Source organism: Tricharina praecox (assembly GCF_024521635.1).
Source record: "Tricharina praecox strain CBS 144465 chromosome Unknown BZA05scaffold_24, whole genome shotgun sequence".
Lineage (NCBI taxonomy): Eukaryota > Fungi > Ascomycota > Pezizomycetes > Pezizales > Pyronemataceae > Tricharina > Tricharina praecox.
In genome coordinates, this window is record NW_026250426.1 from 56397 (window position 1) to 78194 (window position 21798).

The 21798-nt window shown below is 54.2% G+C and overlaps 11 protein-coding genes and 1 non-coding gene across 12 annotated transcripts; 3 read left to right on the forward strand and 9 right to left on the reverse strand.

Annotated features, from left to right (window-relative positions):
* BZA05DRAFT_341702 (uncharacterized protein) lies at positions 1-1174 on the reverse strand (the record flags this gene model as incomplete). The annotated part of the gene is made up of 2 exons (XM_051481009.1): positions 1-295; positions 354-1174. The coding sequence occupies 2 exons, from the start codon at positions 1172-1174 to the stop codon at positions 1-3; spliced, it is 1116 nt and encodes a 371-aa protein (XP_051336678.1).
* Positions 1175-2404: 1230 nt separating this feature from the next.
* On the reverse strand, positions 2405-2950 carry BZA05DRAFT_137285 (uncharacterized protein). The gene has a single exon (XM_051478858.1). It carries the CDS (start codon positions 2800-2802, stop codon positions 2446-2448), a length of 357 nt encoding a protein of 118 aa, XP_051336679.1. The 5' UTR covers positions 2803-2950; the 3' UTR covers positions 2405-2445.
* BZA05DRAFT_438272 (uncharacterized protein) lies at positions 2587-6878 on the reverse strand. Its single transcript, XM_051486488.1, has 22 exons — positions 6548-6878; positions 6329-6418; positions 6207-6237; positions 5746-6023; positions 5603-5687; positions 5186-5541; positions 5045-5132; positions 4954-4988; positions 4854-4891; positions 4776-4800; positions 4688-4702; positions 4541-4615; positions 4463-4476; positions 4373-4387; positions 4276-4290; positions 4092-4196; positions 4010-4026; positions 3912-3929; positions 3768-3831; positions 3615-3681; positions 3510-3547; positions 2587-3365 (listed from the first exon to the last, which is right to left on the reverse strand). Exons 1-22 carry the CDS (start codon positions 6681-6683, stop codon positions 2949-2951), a joined length of 2022 nt encoding a protein of 673 aa, XP_051336680.1. The 5' UTR covers positions 6684-6878; the 3' UTR covers positions 2587-2948.
* A 104-nt stretch (positions 6879-6982) lies between these two features.
* BZA05DRAFT_406812 (leucine-rich repeat-domain-containing protein) lies at positions 6983-8238 on the reverse strand. Its single transcript, XM_051484554.1, has 5 exons — positions 8072-8238; positions 7959-7999; positions 7627-7887; positions 7419-7553; positions 6983-7358 (listed from the first exon to the last, which is right to left on the reverse strand). The coding sequence occupies exons 1-5, from the start codon at positions 8148-8150 to the stop codon at positions 7161-7163; spliced, it is 714 nt and encodes a 237-aa protein (XP_051336681.1). The 5' UTR covers positions 8151-8238; the 3' UTR covers positions 6983-7160.
* Positions 8239-9020: 782 nt separating this feature from the next.
* BZA05DRAFT_137526 (uncharacterized protein) lies at positions 9021-10533 on the reverse strand. Its single transcript, XM_051478860.1, has 3 exons — positions 10280-10533; positions 9331-10212; positions 9021-9273 (listed from the first exon to the last, which is right to left on the reverse strand). The coding sequence occupies exons 1-3, from the start codon at positions 10409-10411 to the stop codon at positions 9031-9033; spliced, it is 1257 nt and encodes a 418-aa protein (XP_051336682.1). The 5' UTR covers positions 10412-10533; the 3' UTR covers positions 9021-9030.
* An 804-nt stretch (positions 10534-11337) lies between these two features.
* Positions 11338-12390, reverse strand: BZA05DRAFT_406817 (uncharacterized protein). Its single transcript, XM_051484555.1, has 2 exons — positions 11691-12390; positions 11338-11634 (listed from the first exon to the last, which is right to left on the reverse strand). Exon 1 carries the CDS (start codon positions 12379-12381, stop codon positions 11704-11706), a length of 678 nt encoding a protein of 225 aa, XP_051336683.1. The 5' UTR covers positions 12382-12390; the 3' UTR covers positions 11338-11634; positions 11691-11703.
* Positions 12391-13013: 623 nt separating this feature from the next.
* BZA05DRAFT_406820 (Elongator complex protein 4) lies at positions 13014-14567 on the reverse strand. Its single transcript, XM_051484556.1, has 2 exons — positions 14006-14567; positions 13014-13950 (listed from the first exon to the last, which is right to left on the reverse strand). The coding sequence occupies exons 1-2, from the start codon at positions 14487-14489 to the stop codon at positions 13229-13231; spliced, it is 1206 nt and encodes a 401-aa protein (XP_051336684.1). The 5' UTR covers positions 14490-14567; the 3' UTR covers positions 13014-13228.
* An 89-nt stretch (positions 14568-14656) lies between these two features.
* Positions 14657-17113, reverse strand: BZA05DRAFT_406822 (uncharacterized protein). Its single transcript, XM_051484557.1, has 4 exons — positions 16788-17113; positions 16687-16727; positions 16593-16630; positions 14657-16540 (listed from the first exon to the last, which is right to left on the reverse strand). The coding sequence occupies exons 1-4, from the start codon at positions 17076-17078 to the stop codon at positions 14895-14897; spliced, it is 2016 nt and encodes a 671-aa protein (XP_051336685.1). The 5' UTR covers positions 17079-17113; the 3' UTR covers positions 14657-14894.
* Positions 17114-17172: 59 nt separating this feature from the next.
* BZA05DRAFT_406824 (NUDIX hydrolase domain-like protein) lies at positions 17173-18713 on the forward strand. Its single transcript, XM_051484558.1, has 3 exons — positions 17173-17286; positions 17333-18131; positions 18181-18713. Exons 1-3 carry the CDS (start codon positions 17240-17242, stop codon positions 18289-18291), a joined length of 957 nt encoding a protein of 318 aa, XP_051336686.1. The 5' UTR covers positions 17173-17239; the 3' UTR covers positions 18292-18713.
* Positions 18714-18959: 246 nt separating this feature from the next.
* On the reverse strand, positions 18960-20568 carry BZA05DRAFT_406828 (uncharacterized protein). The gene has a single exon (XM_051484559.1). The coding sequence runs from the start codon at positions 20526-20528 to the stop codon at positions 19128-19130; it is 1401 nt and encodes a 466-aa protein (XP_051336687.1). The 5' UTR covers positions 20529-20568; the 3' UTR covers positions 18960-19127.
* A 79-nt stretch (positions 20569-20647) lies between these two features.
* Positions 20648-21544, forward strand: BZA05DRAFT_406830 (uncharacterized protein). The gene is made up of 2 exons (XM_051484560.1): positions 20648-20965; positions 21028-21544. The coding sequence occupies exons 1-2, from the start codon at positions 20769-20771 to the stop codon at positions 21152-21154; spliced, it is 324 nt and encodes a 107-aa protein (XP_051336688.1). The 5' UTR covers positions 20648-20768; the 3' UTR covers positions 21155-21544.
* Positions 21545-21658: 114 nt separating this feature from the next.
* BZA05DRAFT_t238 lies at positions 21659-21767 on the forward strand. Its single transcript has one exon. It is a non-coding gene; the product is annotated as a tRNA-Ile (tRNA).
* The last annotated feature ends 31 nt before the right edge of the window (positions 21768-21798 follow it).

Genomic DNA, 21798 nt, shown 5'->3' on the forward strand with positions numbered 1-21798 from the left:
CTATACGCCCCAGGAAGCCGTCTTTTGGATCGAAACCATGCCGGACAGAGGTGGGAGACACGAGTTGAAGCTGGCCGTATCGTACGATACGTTTCTGGGTTGTTGCTGGTGACAATCGTACTGCTGCTGCTGTTGATTTTGCTGCGGCTGCTGCTGACTACCGAGAAACATCTGCTGTTCCGATTCGCGGCGACCGAGGAAGCAGCTCAGAGCTTGCGAGTGTACGTTCAGCGGATTATTTCGTGAGTGGCGAGAGATGATGTCTACTCGCTGAGGACAGCCGTCGTCTTCGTGCCTATTATTTCTCGTTAGTAACTGGGGCTGTCAGGGGAAACCGGAAGGCTTGATCTTACCTGCGAAGGGTGTCCTTGCGCGCAAAAGTATTTCCGCAGAGATCACACTGGAACTTCTTGTCCTTGGCGTGGACGCACTGGGTATGTCTGGTGAGATCCGTCTTCCTGACGAAAGCCTTCCCGCAGTCCTGGTACGGACACGTATGGGGCCTCGGTCGGTCGGGGTTGTGCGTCTCCAAGTGGGCATTGTAGTTCCAGATCCGCGAGAAGTGCTTGCCGCACTTCTCACATGTCCAAGTTGCTTCGCTGGCTTCCGTGAGTTGTCGCTTCTTCTTGTGCCGCGATGAAGACTGTGGTGAGGATGGCTCCGCCGAGCTGGAGTACGGTGAGGGTAGCATGAAGTCATCACCACGTTGCCGTTTCAGGGGATTGCTGTTGCCATTGCTCGAGACGATTCCGAGGGCGTGTTCCTCGTACCCCGATGCGAACAGACGGTGTTGTTGAAGGTGTTGTTCGTGCATCTGCTCGTCGTCCTCCTGTTGGAGGATGTCTTCGATGAACTGGATCGGTGGTGAGTGCGGTCCAATGCCGGCCATGCCGGGCTTGACGTTATTGTAGCTGGTGGGGAGCCACATGCCGTCCTTGCTATAGTCGACAACTTTATCGTCGTATTCGCGCTTATTGTCGAGCTCGCGTCTGCTAGGAGGCGACATCAGACCCTCCTCGTCGGAGGCAGGCGGAGAGAGAGGCAGGGTACCGAGGTTGTGGGCATTCCGGGCGGAGGAGTATTTGTATCCGGGGGCTGGCGGATGTGCAAACGCTGTCTGGTGTTGCTGGGGAGGAGACGGTAACGACTGGTGTCTCTGGTAGTGAAATTGCATGGTAGGATCGAGCCTCGACGAGGAGAAGGACGGGACGCTCCGGTGTCGTGAAGGTACCTCGTGCCAACGCTGCTGCTCCCACCCACCGCTGCCATTGCCATTGCCATTGCCTCCTCCACTTCCACCTCCACCTCCATACCCTCTTCCATCACTGCTCTGAGACGCGGACAGACTTCCACAGCCAAGCTCCGGAGTGTGTTGTGGGGACCGATATGCAGCTGGCGAAACTTGCGGCTTTGTCGAACCCATCATGGACATCTTTGCTGGACTCGAGAACGAAAATAATAATAACAACGGGATGTCGAAGGTTTCTGAGGTTCGAGGCGACAATTTGCTATTTCCGTACTGGAACCTATGGCAGGTGCGGGAGCGGCTGTAAGCGGCGTATAGATGACTTAGGGCTTTTCCGTCCGGGCCTGACGAATTACGGAAGTGCTTGCTGGCTTGGGAGGGGGGAGGGGGGGTAGGGGGGGGGGGAGGGGGGGCGGATTGGCGTATTGGCGGAATGTCTCTTCTGAAGAACTTGTTCAAGTTGACGGGTGGTTCCGGGGGGGCAGCAGTATTATATTTCTTTCGCAACCAAGTTGGAGGAGGGAACTATGAGTTTGAGATGCGGTGATGGCAAGATATGGGTGGGGATGATGGGAGTATTTGGACTGATTGACCGATTGACTGATTGAACTGGTGATGTTGAGGTTGACGCACTGCACCAACTCTAGCAGTCTGGGAATCGATGGAGGTGGGGAGGGCTTCACGCTTTGTAGGTGCGAGACACAGGCCACCCAAGCTGGCTTTAATATGTACACGCAGCACTTGGGAGAAGGTGAGCAGTTGGTGCTGCTGCTGGTGCTGTGTGAGAGGCTTGTGGTGGATAGGATGGATGTGGATGTGGATGTGGATGTGGTAGGGCCTGGTACGGAATGGCATGGTATGGTATTTGGGGGGGGGGGGGGGGGGTGGCAGAATGAGAGATGGTCTTGACCGGAATAACCACAGTACGAACAAGCCGGGCCAGACAGCCAGTTAGGGCCAGCCAGCCAGCCATGGGACAGGGCGAGACAGAGACAGAGACAGAGACAGAGAGAGCGAGGGAGAGGGAGAGAGAGGAGAGAGCGCAAGAGAGACCCATGTCGTGAATTAGACAAGGTTAGCGAAGAGGGAGTGGGTAAGTAGCAGTTTTGCAGCCACTGGGACTGAGTGGGACCGAACTGGGACTGCCTGGGACTGCCGCTGTGTGTGCTGCTGCTCATCCACCCTCGCAGAGTGGCAAGCTACTCAATAAAAAAAAATGGTCGAGAACAGACGCCCAGCGCGGCGCTGGCTGCAGCTCGGAATCCCTGCCGGCGAGAACGCTGGGTGTGCTGTGGTTTAACCGCGTCAACAATGCGAGCTGCGACACCACCCCCTGGCAACCCTGGATTCATGCGTGCGTCTAGCGGCACCGAGGGTGCATTTAATTGACACCTACTCGTATACTTCCATGCCACTGCATTCTCCCTCTGATGGGTTCCCCATTCCACCCAAACGAAAGAAGATGACAAGATGGGAAAGAAAGAGAGAGAGAAAAAGAAAAGAAAGAAAAGAAAAGAAAAAAGAAAAGGTGGTGTGACCCAATTATCCCCTCCCATATGATCCTCCCATATGATCCCACTGTTATTCGGTCCCCAACTTGTAGTAGATACGAGTACTTCTTACTCGGTAGGTTGTTCCCACTCACACCCCCCGAACCCACACCCCCTACCAGGTCCTCCCTATCACCCCCCAATCTGTCCTCTCACTCACGGGTCTGTGACAAAATCGCATCCATCTTCCTCGTTAGCTCTTCGACCGATATTCTCACTCGCCTGAGTTCCTCCTGATCTTTAGGCGCGAGGCGATTAAACCTAGATTCGACAGGAGGCTCGGCAGTTTCAAGCCGTTCGTCTATGCTCGACGAGCTGGTCGGTGCGCCGCCGCCGGCGGCCTGGAGCCCTCCGTTCCCGAACCCCAGCCGACCGCCGGCCAGTCGGCCTGCGCCTAAGCGCCCAGTCGCCCCGACCCACATCGAGTGGCGATTGAGAATCCCGATGCCGCCTATGCCAAGTCCGTGATGGACTGGCTTTTTGTCGTTGCTCGGACCCCATGAGAATCCCCTGCTGCGAGCGTTCGCATTTCTCCCTTTGATTCTCTCAAAGATCAAAATAGCCAGTGCCTGTAAATCCGAATACATTAACATTAGTTACCATCCGCGATGTGAACGAGCTCCAACACCAACAAGCTCAAGCCACTCTCTTTCTACCACATATGTACGAAACGGCTAAGGTTAGGGCCGGCGGAGGGGGAAGGGGATTCCTACAAAGAGGCAGTGCGAGAACTTGAGTAGTGTGATTCTCCCTGTGACCCAAAAGTCAGCTGTCGCGTAGGGCTTACTGTATATCTGCAAGTCTTGGAATTCGCCTACATTTTCGGAGCTTCTGCGACGACACCACTAGCCGAAGTGGGCGCAAGAGGATCAACGGTAATAGGTTCTGGACGCCGTGTCAGAATATAAACACGATTGACGCCCTGACCAGCGGAAACTTCCGATCCTGCATGCATGTGAAGATACACCTACCAGCGGCGGATAAAACACAACGAGCCGGTTGCTCGTAGACGCCTCCAGGACCATCGTAGAAAACCTTTTAGGTTTATTACCGGTGTGAGTTTTCCATATCGACGTGCAGCTGCCAGGGGAGGTGGGGCGGGGGGCGGAACATACATGAACAGATACTCCTCTCTTAGAACCCAACGGGATCGTTTAGCGGGAGGTTGCACTACGCGGGAACAGGGAACGGGCAATGGGCGAGGACAATTTACCTAGCGTTCGCCATCATCTATATCTGAAATTAGCCCATGTTGGTAGTGAGAATCGTACGCTCAATGGGCAATAAGTACTAACATTGGTCAGACTGTTTGAGAGCAGACTGATGAGCGACGTGATGAGCAAGATGTTGGTCATAATTACGAAGATGAGCATCAATGGCGGCCCGAGGATGGGTGAAATCTGTCGGAACATCAGTGTCTTGGAGACTCGGGCTAACCATAGGACACCACAACGCCAATCCGATCCTTGAATCACATACTTCTCTCATTGCATCCTAGTGGTGCGATGGTCAGCGACACGAGTAATGACTGGTGAACGCGGGTTGTGCTTGCTGGAAAGATTGGCAAGGAACTCACAAATCCGACATAGCTCTAAAAGACGGAGTCGAATTAGTCCAATGGTGTTGCCAGCATCAGTAGTCCACTGGGCTCATTTCTCATGCTCACCGAACCGAAGAACACTGGTGAGTATACGAATCAGCTTCCATTCCGGGATAGCAGCAGGGGAGCAACGATTGAACGAACCATTGATCAACATCCATGATACGTCTTTGAACGACATGCGGTCGCGGGCCAGTAGGGAGAACGTAGTGAGAAAGCCTTGATTACAGTGGGTCAGTCACACGGCCACGTCGGCATCTCGGGAAAAGTGAAGCTCGAGTTGCCGCATACCGAAGTATAGGATCAGGATCTATGCGAGGTCGGTACTTGTCAGTGGGCTTTGGCAAACCAAAAACTCAATCGGGAAATACGACTGCACGGACCAATACGGAGAATTTCATAAACTATTACTACGCATCAGCAATGAGGTCGGTCTAGCCAGCAAGAAACCTCTCACCTCTTTGGTCATTTGCTTCAGGCAAGGAATCAGAACCCCTGCGTAGTCTCTCGTTAGCCAAACTCCCCGCGTCGAGGAAGTCAAGTGATTTCCCGGATACCGAAGTATGGATCCAAAGTGAACAGTGAAAACAGCCTGGAGTATCGTTATTAAAATCATGTTTGCCGGATAAACTTGGAATACGAGTATACCTTGGTACGAGCAGCAGTGCCTCCAGTGAGAGAATATCGAATGCCGTGTCCGTGATATCATCGCTGTCCTTCACCACTCCGGATATACCTGAAATACGTTAGTCGAATACAGATAGCAACAGTCATCGGGGCCGTATATACGGAAACCGAGGAATATCACTCCGATAAGGATGATAAACATGTCCAGCCAGCTCCAGAAGTCGGCCGCATAAAACGTGACACCCGAGTCCTTCATGGACGAGAACTCGTCCACGGCAAAAGCAGTGAAGAATACAATCAAAGCTATCTCCGATGGCATGATGCGATACGGGTTCCGCTCCACGAGAACGAAATAATAGAGTCCGAGTAACGTGGCAAAGAACAGCGCTTCGAATGCCTTCTGATACTTGGGAACCCTAAGTCTGCAGAACGGATCGGCTTTCCGGGGATTGAAGAAATGGGGAGACTTGGATCCATCAACGTCCAGTGACTTCCAGAATGATATCGAGCCGTCCCAGCTTCACGATCGTCAGCATCAAAGAGACAGATACCAATCAGACAGACAGAACGTCTACCCACATTCCGTTGATGATCTTCTGAACAGGTCGATGCGAGATGAACTTCTTACAGTCCGCCAGGACAGCAATTTCCAGCGTCGTCATTCCTACGAGAAGCAACTCCATCAGCGCCTAGTTCCGCAGCCCGTTTTACTTCCGACGCACCTTCATATCGCTTCCTTCTACCGTTCTCGACATCCGCGCCACCGGAACCACCTCCGTTCGACTGGCCACTCAGCAGGTACGACGATTCCGTCGGCTCCGCACCGCTCACATCTAATACCGACAACTCGTGACAGAGATACTGCAAGGCTTCCGCCGCAGAGAGACTGGACGTCAAATCGCACGCGACGACTTCACATGCCAGCGCTCTCGTCATATAGACACCCACGCCGAAGCCCTCCCCATCTTCGTCGCCCGACGCAAACTCCGCACGACACCAACTATATATCCGCACAGTCAGAAATCAGCTCTTCGTAACTACGGGAGTAAGAATCTCGTCGTCGTCATCGCCGCCGTCGCCCGTCGCATGCAGATTTTGTATGTCTTCGGTTTTGGGAGTTCAGACTGACGGATCCGTCGTCTGCTGGGTAAATATCAAATGCAAAAAGGACGGGTGTAGTTACAGGAGCGCGGCGACGGTAGCCGGGTTATGGCCTAATCAAGTCGCAATCGAGTTCCCATTAGCAAACCGAATCATGGACAGTGAACAGTGCGGGCACTAGATAAGTGCGGAGAGAGCTCTCACTTCGTTCCGCAAGCTGTACGCCGAGATGCGACACAGCCGGCACGAGCTTTAGCGAGCTCAATGTCTGTGGTGCTTCGATGTGTTCACTGACTAAAAGAAAACGAAAGAGCGCACGAACGTCGTGCCAACACGTTAGCTCACTGTATCTACCCCGTCCGGACTCCGCTGGGCATGCGGTTACGTTATATATATTGTTTGCCGCGCTGTATGGTAACTTACAAAACGATATGAACGTATCACACATCTCCGAGAAATTCATGTCATCGTGAATTATTGGCGGATTTACGACGGATGCATCGAATCCATCGAACTCTGGTCGCGGCGAGCGATGGGGGGTTCGTACATACGACGGCATGCAGCCGAGGTAGCACTTCAGTAATGAAGAATTTGGGTGCGTGGAGAGGAAAATTTGACTCGGGGGTCAAGAGCTGGGGGGGTGGCTGTGAGAGACTCTTTAAGTAGGGAGATAAGGAGGGAGGGAAGGAGGAGAGAATGAAATTCCTCAGGCGTTCCGGGCGATTTGGCGGTGAGGTTGCTGGAGTGAACCCGGGGCGTCAGGTTAACTGCCTTATCCTGGTAACTACAAGGGAACTGCGTGGGTAGCGCGCAGGGCCTCCAATCACGTTTATCTATACCCCGTGTGACTCGTGTCGTCACAAGAGATCGCTCAAATACTTCGGCGCGGTCCAGAACGAGGAAGGCAAGTAGCGATGTAGCGCCCTATGTAATGTATTTTGTACAAGAACCCCAACTATCACCCCAAAAAACCGTTTGACGAACCCAGCCTTCCTTTGATCATTAAAGTACGAGGTATGTATCCTGCCGTCTCTCTCTATTCCTCCATGAGATCCGCCGAAGGTCCCTCCCTCAGCACCTTCTCCAACCTCGCAATCTCCTCCAAGCTTTTCGCGGCCCTGATCTTGTCTTCGATCTTCTTCTTTTCGGCCGCCGTCAACCTGACCGCATACTCCTTGTTTCCGCTTCCTGACGATTCGCCCAAGTCGAATGTGCGCGACTTGATGCCCATGATCTGTTGCGCTGGTTAGCTCAAAGCTTCGCCTGTGGATAGCTGCGAGTGGGTGTTCCATACCTTTGACGCAAGCGGTGATGGCTCCTTCTCGGTTCCAAATAGCTCCTCGGCGCGCTTCCGCTCGACATCCTTCACCTTCTGGTAATCGAGAAATCTAACAGTCGGACACTTCCATATCACCCAGTGCCTGTAATGCTGGATCCGCAGTTCGATTAGCCCCATCGCCAATCGCCAATCCCCGATCATTCACAAGACGTGGGGCCCTTACGTCTTTCCTCGTCACCGGATTCTCCAACAGAGACAAGTGTACAAGCCTCCTGAACTTGCTCAACGGCTCCAGATCGCCCAGTTCGGAGAGGTTGTTCGCCGTCAGGATCAACACCGTGAGATTTGGTATCGACTTCACGAGCGTCGGCTGGATGACGGATATTCGGTTTCTGGCGAGCAGCAGAGTATGTAGTCGCTCAGACAGCGGGAAGTTTCCCAGCTGCTGGATATCGTTGTCGGTGAAATCTATCGCATCTTGGGGCTTCAACCAAAAAAACGAAACAATATGTCAATCGGGTCAATCCATAGAGGTTTGGAGTGGGGAGTACGCACCCCCGCAACACCAAGATTCTCAATCGCGGGAATCTTGTGGCCTTCAAGAATGTGTATATGTTCAATATAGCTCATAGATCAAAAGTGTAGTACCTGCTCTTTGGGAAACGCACCTCTGAGATCCAGCTCTCTATCGTTGATGGGGTTAAGGAAACTCGGCGTCGCCGCAAGAATCTCACTCGTCAATCTCATGGTGTCGGGAACGGCGAACTGATTCGGAAGTGTAGATGACGGGAGGGAGCGCGACGGTGTTTGGCGGGTTGCGTGGATGGATGTTGGTGTTGGCTTTGCAGTGGGCTTGGGCGTGGAGAGCACAGTGCGGGATTCGCTTGGCTTGGCATGCGCTAAGACGAGTTTGTTATTGCGAGTGACGACATGTGTCTCGTCATGTTTTGGTTCCGTCGAAATTTGGAACTCCATCAACCGGGGCCCTCGGGTTGTATGTATCACACACATGGCCCTCTAGCTTTTTATTCTCTCCAACTATCCGGCCAGGACGCAAACGTACTACATTATAGGGTGGTAAGGTACAGGCCTCCATCATCAACTTCCCAAAGCCTGCGAAGCACCTATTCATCGTACACATACCCATTCATCTCTGCATATGCTTCCGCCGGCCTTGGGTCCGCCCTACAAAAAGTCGTTTAAAGAGGGAAAGAAGGAAAGAAAAGAGAAAGGAAAATAACCCGTGCCCAAAACTCCACAAAACAAAACAGATGCCATTCGCCGAGCCCCCCACCCCTCTCCCGCGGATTCCAAGTTTGCTAGGGATATGAAGAAATGAATAGTCTGAACCAAAGGGGGTATCACCCTTCACGAAAGTAGTAACTGCGAGAAAACAAAAGGTGAGAAAAGGGGAAGAAAAGATGAACCAGATAACGCCTCACTCCAGGAGACAGATATCGAACATATACACGGTGCGCGAGCTAGGAGCTCCAACATTGACCCAACTTCAACCCGCTCAATTCGTGGTGCAGTCGTGCCCAGTAATCGAGGCCGTAGAACCTGCCAGCCCTGTATATCGACTCCTTCCACATCTCTCCAAACATTGAAACGGCGTAAACATTGTGGCTCATTCAATTAACAGCTTTCGTTTGTCTCCAACCATCGTCATTCCGAGGCAGTGTAGTGCGTTGGTATCATAGGGCCGTATAATCGTGGGCGCGGGCAGCATGGGGTTTTCGATGTTGATGTGATATGCATCTCTCGCGGCGAGCTCTATGGCATCCATCTCGTCCATGCAAGTTTGGTGGTCAAAGGGCGAGACTATTATCCTCTGTCGGACTTGGATATCTTTGCAACTAGACAGATGGGCCTTGGAAGCTTGTCAGCGACACATGATCCGGAGCTCGAGAGGGTACTGCGGACAAACTTTGACGCAAACAAAGTATTCAATTTTGTATAAACTCGCCGTCGTAGTGAAGCCGGATATCGCGTTAAGTGGAAATGCCGATTTGACGCGTGGCAAGAACCCGTCGCTGTCGCGCAACTCCTTGGCGGGGAATCTCAAATTTATGGTCGACATGTAACCTTTTTCAGGTAGCTTCATCCCCACAACCTCCTTCTTCGATATGAGCTTGTTGGTCTTGGTCGTTGGCTCGTCTCCTTCTGGATTGTAGGTGATTTGCTCTTCAATGGTGGCCACGATCCTCGAGATCGATACCTTCCTCGCTTTGGTCATCCAATCAGGGTTCGGTGTCAAGCGTACAAAAATTTCCACAGGATCATTCGGTCCAAACGACCAGCGCGACAAACTAGTCCCCAAAGTGACAACATGATCGGACACTCGCTCTTGCGACTCGGGTCTATTGTACATGCCGAATGTTGACAGCGTATCGTATCGACAGAGCGGCACGGGGAAGGCGTGCTTTTTGAGGTCGGCGTGGCCCTGCTGCACGGAAACCACCAGCTCATAGTATGTTTCGGCGACTCGCGATGGCAATTGCAAGCTCGCAGGCGGCACCTTTACGATATCGTCCCCAGCCCTCGCGAAGGGAATGAACAGGACGAACGGTAAGTCCATAGCGAGGACATCCTCGAATGGCTTGCCAGGTATGCACTGAAACAACCGCATCTCCTTCCCGACCAAATCTCGAGTATCCTTTCGTGGCGCTGCGAGGTGGTTCCCGATGACTTTGTCGGCGTGAGGGTGAATTGATTCTCGTCGATAGAGTCCGATGGACACGTATGATATTCCGACCGGAGCACTGACACCGCCTTGTGGACGGATCTCAACCTTGCCCTCTATCCGCGGCTAACGGCGTACCGCCAACGTCAATGCTTCTGAACCCCGGAGGCGCGACGAAAGAAGGAGAAGTTACCAGTGTCGCGGATATACCGGGGTATCCCACGAGGAAGTTGCTATTTGGCGGGCCGGAGACACGCACAAAAGCTATGACCGGAGGTGACGCCCCGCTGCCGACACGACCGAAGCTCGTTGTAAGGTCCGACATGGCCTGGTATTCTCAGTTGGGCGGAGAAGGTGTGGGATGCTCGGTCCCACACCACTACCGGACGGGAGGAATGACGGGATTAAACGGGCGCGCCGGTAGAGTTCCGTGGAGCGAGGGATCTTGCAAGAGCTCGTCGGGGATGGCGACAGCTCCGATAACAGCGACGGCGGCGGCGGAGTAGCGATAATCGGTGTTGGTTGGCTGTTGTGGAGGAAGGAGGCGGACAGCGGGGAGAGCTGAAGTTGATGCGGCTGGGATGTTGCGTCCGCGGTAGCGGTAGCTGCAAGCAGGGGGCGACGATGATATGGAGAATCCACCCACGCCAACAGCAGCGACTACCTCACATATCCAACTGACAGGTCAAAAACATATAAACTGTCATCTTTATTGATTTGTGCAATAGGCGATGCCTTAAAGCGCATCATGTGCATATGATAAACCCCAACAGATAATCAACAAGTGACGCCGGAATGTTAACCCGCGATGCACCGCACAGAATTAATAGGGGAGTGCGGCCACGTGATCGTTGTTGCTGCCTGCTCCACGTTCGCATTTTATGCAAGTCTCCGGTGAAGTCGTGTCATCAATTACGCTCACAAAAAGTTACTCGAACCTCAAGCGAGTTATATCTCATGACCACCAGATGTACATGGGACCGAATCTTTCTTGTTTGGTGGTAAGTTTTAGGGCAGCGCCGTTTTACATAATCTGAGGTAGATACAGAATCCCTTATGTATGCGGTCAAATGTGGACCTAGGAATGTCGGTCACCGATTACCTAGTTGCCGGTGGACTCGGCTTCCAATCTGATTCTTCCTCGAATCCAAGTGGCTCCTCTCGGTTCAACGATTTGACGATTTCGATAAAGCCAAGTAGACGAACGGACGGCCATCATCACCTCCGAGAAGATAGCCATCGCGAGTTTGGGTTGATAGAACTTCTTATATTTTTATCACTCGGGAGGAAGAAGCGTGGTTACGCGGTATATAGAATTATTTTCTTCGCAAGATGTGACCGCCCACAGCTCCCATCCCAGGGCTGAAAACCCAACCCGTTAGATAGCTAGCATCTAATTGTTCTACATGGCAACGGCCCCGCCAAAAAAAAATACAAAAAACAATTGACAACTCTCAAACATGCAACTTCGCCACCCGGCGATGACTAGTATACACCCGTTCCTTGTATCCCTCGCTGCCAAATGAGTATCCCTTCCGGTAAGACTAGGTCAGGTATGCTGCGAGTCAGCGGTGAAAGGTGAAGTCAAGTGTCACAAGAACGAGCACACACATTTACCTAATGTCGTCCTTTCCTGCTTAGTGGAATAACTCCTACGGTGATCCACTCCTTCTCGTGAGCCAGCAACCGACGGGCAGCCTTTTCCTTAAGGTGGTAGCCGTGTACAACTTCCAAATCCAACCGCCTCCGGCTCTTCTCTGGTTCGACTAGTTGCTTATTGAGCAGCTCAAGGACTTGCCGGTGCCAGTTTTGATCCTGCAAACCGCTTGGTCTCTGAAGAACGGATCGGAGCTTTTTCTCCAGCCGGGAACGTGCATCTTCAAGTATTGGAACACTGAACGGATCCGTGTCCGGGTCAGTATCGGTACTGGTGACCAACGACCCACTTGCTTCTTCTTCATCCATCAGCGGCTGATGTGGCGGACTCGCCGGTGGCAACATTTGCAGCTCTGTTGCATTTTCGTCCTGGGCCCGCCGCCGAAGTCTCGTTGCCGTCCATCTAGATGTTCCACCACGAGGGCCGACTATTATTGGTGGTGGACTATGCATATCCTGGGGCGGGCTATGCATGTTCTCGAGCGGGGCGACTGTATCCTGAGAAGAACCATTATCGGATGTTGGAGGAGGAGCGGGGAGGTCTTCGGCTACTGAAGGATGGCTTTTCTTTCTTCCCGGATTCTGGACATGAGCCAATGCATTCATGCGCTGCTGGTAGAGTCTAGATCGGCGGCCCATATTTTGGATGGTAGGTGCAGTTAAATAGCTGAGTTCCGGGTCCGAAGAGGTTCTCCGAGCTTTTAAGTTCATACCATACTCCAACCGAGTACATGTGACCACTACATCATTCAACTTTAGAGTGAAATCAGTCGCCACTCATGGGAGTTTGGTGCACTCAAGCATGATTTCCATAAAAACCCCGATGTTTCTTCTGGTAAAAGAACTTCACATAAACATCAGATCAGGAATCTAAATCCATATGGTGGTAGGTATTGCATAACCTGTGCCTTTTCTACTCCACGGATTTCACATCTGCTACCTGCTGCTGGCTGGCTTGAAATTGGAACCGCAAAAAGATGGCCTTTCTTGGCCGCAGGCACCATATTAGTCGTTAAATTACGGTTTCTGACTAGAAAACAAGGCGAAGACTATCCGCACCTAACCGAAGTACCAGGTGTAGACTACCGAGTAATATGTAGCGCCGGATACAGATGTTAGAGATATGTAACCCGAGCAGGCAGTAGAGTAGCGAACGTCCCCGCTTGATGGCGACCGCCATCCAACTGACAGTGCCTCGCGCCTCGGGCCGCCTAGGGTGGTACCCTCCCTTGCTGATTCGAGGATATAGGTAGTTCATTTGATACGCCATAGGCTTCTGCTTCCACGGCTTTGCGGGAAGCTTTTGGCCCTGGAAACAGCACCGGGCGATGACCTGCGAATACTGAGGACAAGAGTCGAGTGATCCATTAATTTCAGTGATGATTGTTTCGACTGGCTTAGTTATAATTGGCAGCCTCCATGAGCTTTAGAATTCTAAGTACAATATAGGCACGGAACAGAATTGATATCCACGGCACACTCGCGTCTAAAACTCTAAATCCACCTTCGTGGCCTTCCCATGGCCATGGCCATGCCCTCCCGCTCCCACCGCCGCCCCAGGCCCAGCCTCCTCCTCATCCTCATCCGCCGGCGGTAACGAATACGCCATGATCTCAAACCTCCTCCTAGTGACCAAAAACGCCAAATCCTCGCCCGCACCGAGTGCGGCACCGACACCACCACCTTTCTCCCCAAGAACGGGAAGCTTCCACAGCTTCACCAGTCCTTGAGGCTCCTCCTGCTTCCCTTGCGCCTTTGATGCTGTGCGACGCGGCAAGGGAAGGAGCTCTATCACCCCGTCCGAGAGAATCTCAGCCCACCGGATCAGTGCCGTGGCCCGTGGGTACAACTCGGTAGGAAGCGATATCATCACGGTTAGTTGCCGCGGGTACTCGCGAAGCAGCGCGCGGAGGGAGTGTAGGAATTGGAGAAGGTGCTGTGGGGCGCAGGCATGCGGTGAATACAAGGCAGGGTTAAGGAGAGAAGGAATGAGGACGCGGTGGGGGGTTGTGGAGGGGGTGCTGGCGAGGTGTGTTGAGAGCTGAGCGAGGAGTGTGGAGTAGGGGGCGGTAGAGGCTGTGGGAGCAGGGAGGAACTTGAGGGATGCGCTGGGTGGGATTGCCAGCCGCTTTGTGAGATCGAAGGTGTGGCAGAACGGGGTGGATGTGGTAGATGCGACGGGCGTGCGCGTCGGTGTGTGGGATTGCGCTGTGCAGATAAATCAGCTCTCACCCTCCCCCAGCCGATTGTGTCCAGAGTATACCACGACTGCCACCAATCCCACTTCCAAACTCTCCCAACCGCTCGTACCGCCAGGCAATCTTCATTCTCTCTGAGCCCCCCGAATCCTTCCGCTTCCCGCTGCCCTCAGCATCACCCACTAGGGCGGGAAGGTCCCGCACCCACTGCTCTCCAAAACCCACGACAGTGACTGCGTGTCCTTGCACAATGCCCTCCGCCGCATAGTACCGTAGCAGTGCGCCGCCGTAGTCAGTTGTTCCTGGCTCTTCTATGAGGAACGAGCAGCCAAGGGGAAGCCCGGCGTGGCCAGCAAGGAGGGAGTCGAGGCTTGGTGTGCCCGTTGAAGTGGTGGGTTGGCCATTTATGGGTGACGGACGGATACCCGGGACTGGTGGGTCAGGTTTTTGTGCGGGCGGTGGAGAGGGGGAAGAGGAGGCTGTAGAAGCGGCGGTGCCTGGCGGACCGCGCGCGTTGACTATTACGTTGCGCTTGCGGAAGCTGGCCATCGTGGATGGGTGTATCGTGGTTAAGTTGACGTAGGTGACGCGCGAGGTTGGTGGGGTGGTGGGGTTGAGGCTCTGGTTCAAGAGTTTGACTATGACGCCATAGCGCAGGGCGCCGTAATTTGCACCCATACCCCTATGTACGGTGGAAGAAGTTTGAGACGTGACAGCCTTGGTCCGCCGCTGAGCCACAGTGTTCAGCCCTATATACGGATTTTCGAAACTATATGTTGTCCTCACACGTCGCTATCACGTCCGGAAAATCACAAGATCTCACTCATTCGCTAACAAGGGGCACGTCGTTGGATCGGAAAACGTCGCTGAATCGAGGTTTCCAACAATCGGAGAATGGCGTCGAATCGACAGCGTCTTTGGACATCAATCCGACTAATTTTTGCGCACCCTACTCTAAACGGCACTTCCACCAATCTGCCCCCACAGGATCGCTTCAACCATCTCTCCCTTCGGGATAACTCCAACCTTCTCCCGCTTCTCACCCACAGCCCCCTTCGCTGGCAATGCGACCACTGCATTCGCAGCCATAGTGCTCCCGATCCGGCTACTTCTTTGTCCGCCCGTACTGCGCGCACCCAGACGTCCGTCCGGCCGCATCGCCACAAAGACGCGGTGAAACTCTGGTCTCGGATCCAGAGGGAAGTCTTGTTCCGCGACGACGCGGACCTTCGGTAATTCCCAAGGCTCGTAACCGGCCGCCTTCCGAAGCGACGGCAGAACGAAGAGGTTGAATGTTACTAGCGCACTGGCTGGATTGCCGGGGAGCGCAAATATCTTCTTCTCGCCGATGGTGGCGAAGGTGGTCGGCTTTCCGGGCTTCATCGCTACCCGCCCGAAGTGGATCGTTCCGTCGAGTGATTGTTCGATCGTCGGCTTGAGGAGGTCCAGCTCCCCCATGCTTACGCCACCCGTGGTAATGATTACGTCGACCACCGAGAGCGCGTCTTTGAGCATGGATTCGAGTGCACCGGGTTTGTCAGCTGCGATCTGGAGGTCGATAGCGGGGTAGCCGGCGCTCTTTATCGCTGAGAGGAGTGCCGGCCGGTTGCTGTCCCGGATCTCTCCAATTTTTAATTCTCCCGGACGGAGGTGCGAGACGACTTCGTCGCCGGTGGACAGCACACCTACGGTTAGTTTCTGGTAAACAGACACCTTTGCGACACCGACGGAAGCGAGAAGTCCGATTTCGCCGCCTACTGCACTTATGACATCGCCAGCACGCAGGATGACGGTGCCAGACTGGACGTCGCTACCAATCTCACGTACGTTTTCGCCGGGTTCAAGACCAGACGCGAGCAACTCCACAGTAGCTTCCTCGACGCCGTCGGCGGTTGACGACTTGAGAACTGTGTCTTCTACCATTATCACTGCGGTTGCGCCGGCAGGCAGCGGCGCACCAGTAGTGATCCGTGCTACTTGTCCTGGCTCGAGAGGGGGGGCTGTTCCTGGGGCTGCGTGGGAGACGGAGACGACGGGGTAGACGCCAGCTTTAGCAGTATGGTGGATTGCGTATCCATCCACTATCGAAGCTCTGAATGCTGGGACTGCCTCGGCAGCTGTCACGTCCTTGGCGAGTACATATCCTACGAGGTTCTCGTCCACCTGCATCTCGACGATTTTCCCATGTCGAGTCTCGGTAGCAATGATGGCATTCGCCTCATTCACCGAAAGCATCGGGTAAGGACTCTCCCTGTACCGTTGTGTGACGGAGGCATCCAGCTTGTTTGATCGCTGATCGGGCGTTGTTAGTGGCCTGGGCGCTTTATGTCCATGATGGTGGTGGTGATGATGATGTCCTCCGTCCGCTGAAGATCCATGTGAGTGGCGGTGTGAGCGTACACCAGCTTCCTCCTCTAGTTTCTTGGTGCCACCGGAATGCATAGCGCGAGATGAAGCTACACTGGCAGCTTGTCCGCAGGCGTGCGGCAAGAACTTTATCACTGCATCCAAATTCTCCGTTGCTCCTTTCGGCGAACCGGGGACGGTGAGGATTATCGAGCCATTGCGGACTCCGGCAACGGGTCGGGACATCATGGCGACTGAAAGGTTAGTTGAGCCGCATGTGTCAGGCCAGGGCGGATGGAAACGTACAAGGCGTGATATTGAGTGAGGCCGCAAGCATCGCATGGCTATTAAGTCAATTAGCTAGCTGTCGATAAAGAAGCTCGAGGAGAGAGTATTATACACAAGTCCCGGGGCCTCTTTGTCTAGCAGTGGCCTCACCGCCTGTGATCTACCTTAGCAAAAGTGCTAGTTCCTGCCCCGCCAGTCCGAGTTCAAGCTCACCTCCGGCGTACAATCTGTAACCGAAAAACCGGTGCCTCCCGTAGTAACAATCAAATTGATCTTCTTCTTATCGGCCCATTCGACAATAGCCGCCTCAATCGCGGCCTGGTCGTCGCTCACGATCTTCGCCTCGATGTCTCCGCTCCACGCCCATTTACTGCTGGGATTGGACTCGTTCTCATTGGCGAAGAAGGAACGGAGAAGCACCGAGGAGCTGTCGGTGCTTGGGTCCTTCGAGGCGGTGGTTGAGACAATCAGGACAGCTACCGTGAATGTTGTTTTGGAGGTCATTGTTGAATGATAAGGTCGAGTGGCCGATTGCGGGGTTGCGGGGTTGCAGATGATGCTATGTAGCTAATAGGCTATCACTTTACCGCACCTTCATCTGCACGCTGATATCATCCATCTCCAACCACTACATCTTAACCAACACCCCCAACAATCTCAAAGCAATGCCACAGTCACTTAGCTACCTCGACCTCGTCAACGAGCTCGATGGGTCCGTCTTCCTCACCCCGCATCTCCTCCCACGACTGACATGTCAGCTTCCCGTCGGCCATCCTCAATCCCACGGCGCACACGGAGCGCCTCTCCACCCTCATGCTATTCACATCCGGCACGCACACACTCGGCTACGTCCTTCCCAGCGTCGTAACCGCACTACGCGCGCTGTCCTCCCCGCACTGGACGATAACGCCCTCCACCGTCTCGCTCACGGGGCACACCGTCGACGAGCGCAGCACGCAAATGCGCACGACGCTCGAGTCCTTCCGCGACGCGCAAACCTTCGCGGTGTGCTCAGGTAAGGGCTGGCGAAACGAGCTGTACTCGGTCTACTCGCCCAATGGAGAGCTGTACCTCGAGATGGAGCGCAGCGGCGCAGCCCTGTTCGGCGTCGTGCAGTACGGCGTACACATGACGGCCTTTGTCCGTGCCGACGGCGGATTAAAGATCTGGACGCCCCGCAGGAATCCCACCAAGTCTACGTACCCCAGCATGCTCGACAACACCGTCGCCGGCGGGATCGCCTCCGGCATGACCGTGTTTGAAACGCTGATCAAGGAGTCTGCCGAGGAGGCGAGCCTGCCTGAATCACTCGTGCGCGAGAAGGCGAGGTGTGTGGGGCTGGTCTCGTATTTTATGGTGCGGGACCATAGGGCGGGAGGGGAAACGGGGCTGCTCATGCCAGAGGTGCAGTATGTGTACGACATGGAGGTGGGAGATGATGTGGTCCCACGGCCCGGAGATGACGAGGTCCAGGATTTTCACCTGCTTACCATGGATGAGGTGGTGAGCGAGTTGAGAGCGGGACGGTTTAAGCCAAACTGCGCGGTTGTGTTGATTGTAGGTCTCTTGATACTACGTAGTAGACGCGGCAACTGACAATGCACAGGACTTCTTCATTCGACATGGAATCATCACGCCGGAGAACGAACCCGACTACATCGAGATTTCGTCGAGGATTCACAGAACGCTGGAGTTTCCGCTGGCGAAGTACACCTGAGATACTTCTGTGCTAGAGTACTATCTGTGACTGGTGGGCCAAGAAACCGAGTGTGTACTTAAACTGTCATGGCTGAACACGGCCGAAACAGAATGATGAAAAAAATAACAACATCTATGCTGCGACGGCACGAGACGCAGAGTGAGGAGATGATGCTGGACGAGCGTCGAGTACTGCAGCAGAGGAGACTAAAAATAAACGGAATCCCATAATACGAGTTGTCCATTGATAGACGGGGTGTGTCTTGAGGTGGAATCTGCGTACACAATGGATACTGGTTTGCGGTTGTCGGAAGAGTTTGGGTGTCATTCGCTGCATCCACTACTGTGCCAACATCGTACAATGTGTGCGCTCCTCAAGATGTGGGTAGGGTATACGGAGGTGAGAAGGGATGGAAAGTTTTGAGAGAATATTACACATTATGCATCTATCGAATTTCGCTCTCACAGACGAATCTCAACCCTCACTAGCAAGAATTTGGCACACTACCACACCGTACTAGCATCTTCGGTCATGCCGCTCCTGCAGGAGGAACCCCGCCAATACCTTTACCTTGAACATAGATCGTCTTCTTGGTTGCTGCAATCTAGATATCCGGTCGATGGGTCTCACGTCAGAGCTTGCTAGGTAGGTAAAAGGGAGTGTGGTCATGGCATCTCAATCGCATGCCCATTCATAGATAAGCGGGATTGATGTGTGAATGGTGTCTCAGCAGTTGTTACTTATACATGAGGTCTATGGTACAGCTATAATAACGAAGGCGACAGTGATATCACCCCAACCAACGCCTGTTGCCAGTTCTAAAATAGTACACGAAAGTGTTCTTGGAGTCTAGATCATCGGTTCTCTGCCGTTTCCTTCCGGGGCTCCTCGGTTTTTACCTCCGGCAATACATCTGCAGCCTCCTCTGATGGTTTCGTCTCCTCGGGCGCCACTTCGGGGGTTGCCTCTATTGTCTCCTCTACTTTTGGCACCTCCTCGGCCTTCGGTGTCTGTTTCACAACTTGGGCAGCCTGCTCCTCCTCCTTCGGCACATCCACCGCCTCTACCACCTTCTCAACCACCTCCTCCACCTTCTCCGCCTCCTTCTCCACCACTTCCTTTGATTCTTCTTCCGTCTTTGGAACCTCCACCTCTCCCTCCAGCCCCTCCGCCTGTGACACCTCGGCAGCTTCCTCCGTTGATTTCTCCACGACATTCGCCACCTTCTCTCCCATTTTCAACACCCGCACATTCCCCGTTTTTTGCTGCGCACTCCTCCTTGCCTTATTTCCCGCTCGTGCAGCCAACATCCTCTGGGCCTCCCTCTCTTCCTCCGTCTTCACCACAGGATTCTCTATACTCGTAAACATCTTGAGCACCTCATCCTCAGCAATCCCGGGACCTGCGCTTTCCAAACGTTCCAACAACCTAGTCATCGCCTTCACCATCTCCATGATCCTCACACTCTTTTCCCCAACCTTATGCAGCCGCAGCACCGGATCCGCCAGAACAAGCGTGTTCGCGACCGGCCCGGGCTCCTGGACCACGCCGGTCTTCACATCCACGACCCCGCGGAACATTTCGAGGTCGGGATGTGTGTAGAAGCGCAAGTACTCCGTGAGCACTGCCCACGGGGTCTTCGGGAGTTTATTGCCGACGCGCTCGTAGCGGTTCAGGAACGCGACCATGCTCAGCGTGAGGCCGTAGCTGCCGATTCCGCCGTACAGCGGCAGGTCGAAGTCTGCCGCCTTGATCCACGCCTTGAGCAGCACCAGCGCCTCCTTCGCACCCGGTCGTGCCCCGAGCTGCAATGTGATGAAGTCGTTGCGCGCTACCATCGGCCCAAGCGGCTGGTACGAGACGTCAACCGCTACATCTTCCCCCGTGTCCTCTGTGGCTGGCACGACGTATTTCAGCACGGGAGCTGGGGATAGCCGTCCGACGAGTGACATCGGCGTGTTGGCGCTGAGGCCGGCGAAGATGTTGGCGCGGTGCAGCCGCTGCGCCCAGGTGCTCGTGCGGACTATGGTGTTTTGTGGCACGGAAATGACGATGTCGATGTCACTGCCGCGGAGGGCGAGGCCCGTGGGCCAGGAGCCGACGGAGATGACGGTCGAGTGTGGCCATATCGGTTCGATCACGGCACGCTGCCGCGCGAGGATCTGGCTGCGCAGGAAGTATGAGGTGGGGCTCAGGAGGAGAGAGGCTGCGACGTTGGTGAGCGCGTCGGTGCTGGGGGCCGCGCGGAAGGCCATCGTTGTACTTGTGCTAGTGGTGGCGGTGGGGGCAGAGGTGGAGAGGAATTGTCGGATCTTCAATAAGATTCCCCCACCATAAATAAAACTCATGCACCCCTGCACGTCAGCTTCCGCCCAGCCAAGCAACAAGCCCCTTCACCCCCACCAGTGGCCGTTAACCACTCCTGCCTTCAACAACAACACGACCACAACAAACACCTCACCACCACCACCCACAACAGCAACAACAACACCAACATGCCTCCTCTCCACCCCTCGCGCACCTCGATCCGCCCCAGCATGGCGCCCTCCAATGCCAAGGCGCGACAGGTATCGCATCTGACCAGCCAGCTCGCGCAGCTACAAGCGAACCTTGCCGACCTCGAAGACATCGCGCGCGTCACCGCCGTGCAGGCGGAGAACATTAAGGTGTTGGGGAGTCTCAACTGCGCCATGTACGGGCCCATTCCCCGACATTCACCTAGTAGGGGACGGTGGCGGGGGCTAACGTCGGCAGGTTAATGGCCGCGTCGAAAGTCCTGGGCGAGACCGGTATCGGCCATGGAAAGCCGAGTCCGGCGGCGAGGGGCGGTAAGAGCGGACATGCGGAGGATGATGATGGAGACATGGAAATGGCGGATTGATAGACGCGTACCACACCTCTGCCTGCTGGTCCCGCACTTTCTTGCCCGCACTCACAGCGCAGACAGATAGACGGTGGTACTATGCCGACTCTTCTCTACATACTCGCTTCTGGTCCAGGCTCAATTCGCAGCGCACGACACTAGGAGGCACGCAACGTGACGAACACACGCAAGCTATTACAAAGTGGCTGCAGGTGTCGGAGAGTACATAGAGTGGAAGGTTGCGAGTCTGTAGCTATATAGCTCTGTGGCCGACGATGAAGCTCGCAATCTACGAACGTCGCCCATCAATAGCTGTACATATCTATTGCAGCTCACTATAGTCGTCTCCTCCAATCGTAGGTGGAATTGGGTCCGAGGTGGGGGTGATAGATGTTGAAATATCGTGCTACTTCTAAGAGCTTCCGTCCTCACCACTCGCCGGGCCCAGATACACACAACATATATTCTCTACTCCACAGTAAATTTGCTCAAAAATCGCGCCCAGCCAGTCTGGTATAATCCGGTCGCTTAGCTCAGTTGGTTAGAGCGTGGTGCTAATACCTTCGCACGGTCCTTCTTGCGGGCCCGGTGGTCAACGCCAAGGTCACAGGTTCGACCCCTGTAGTGATCATTCCTTAGCCCCTACCTGAAGGCCCTGTTGG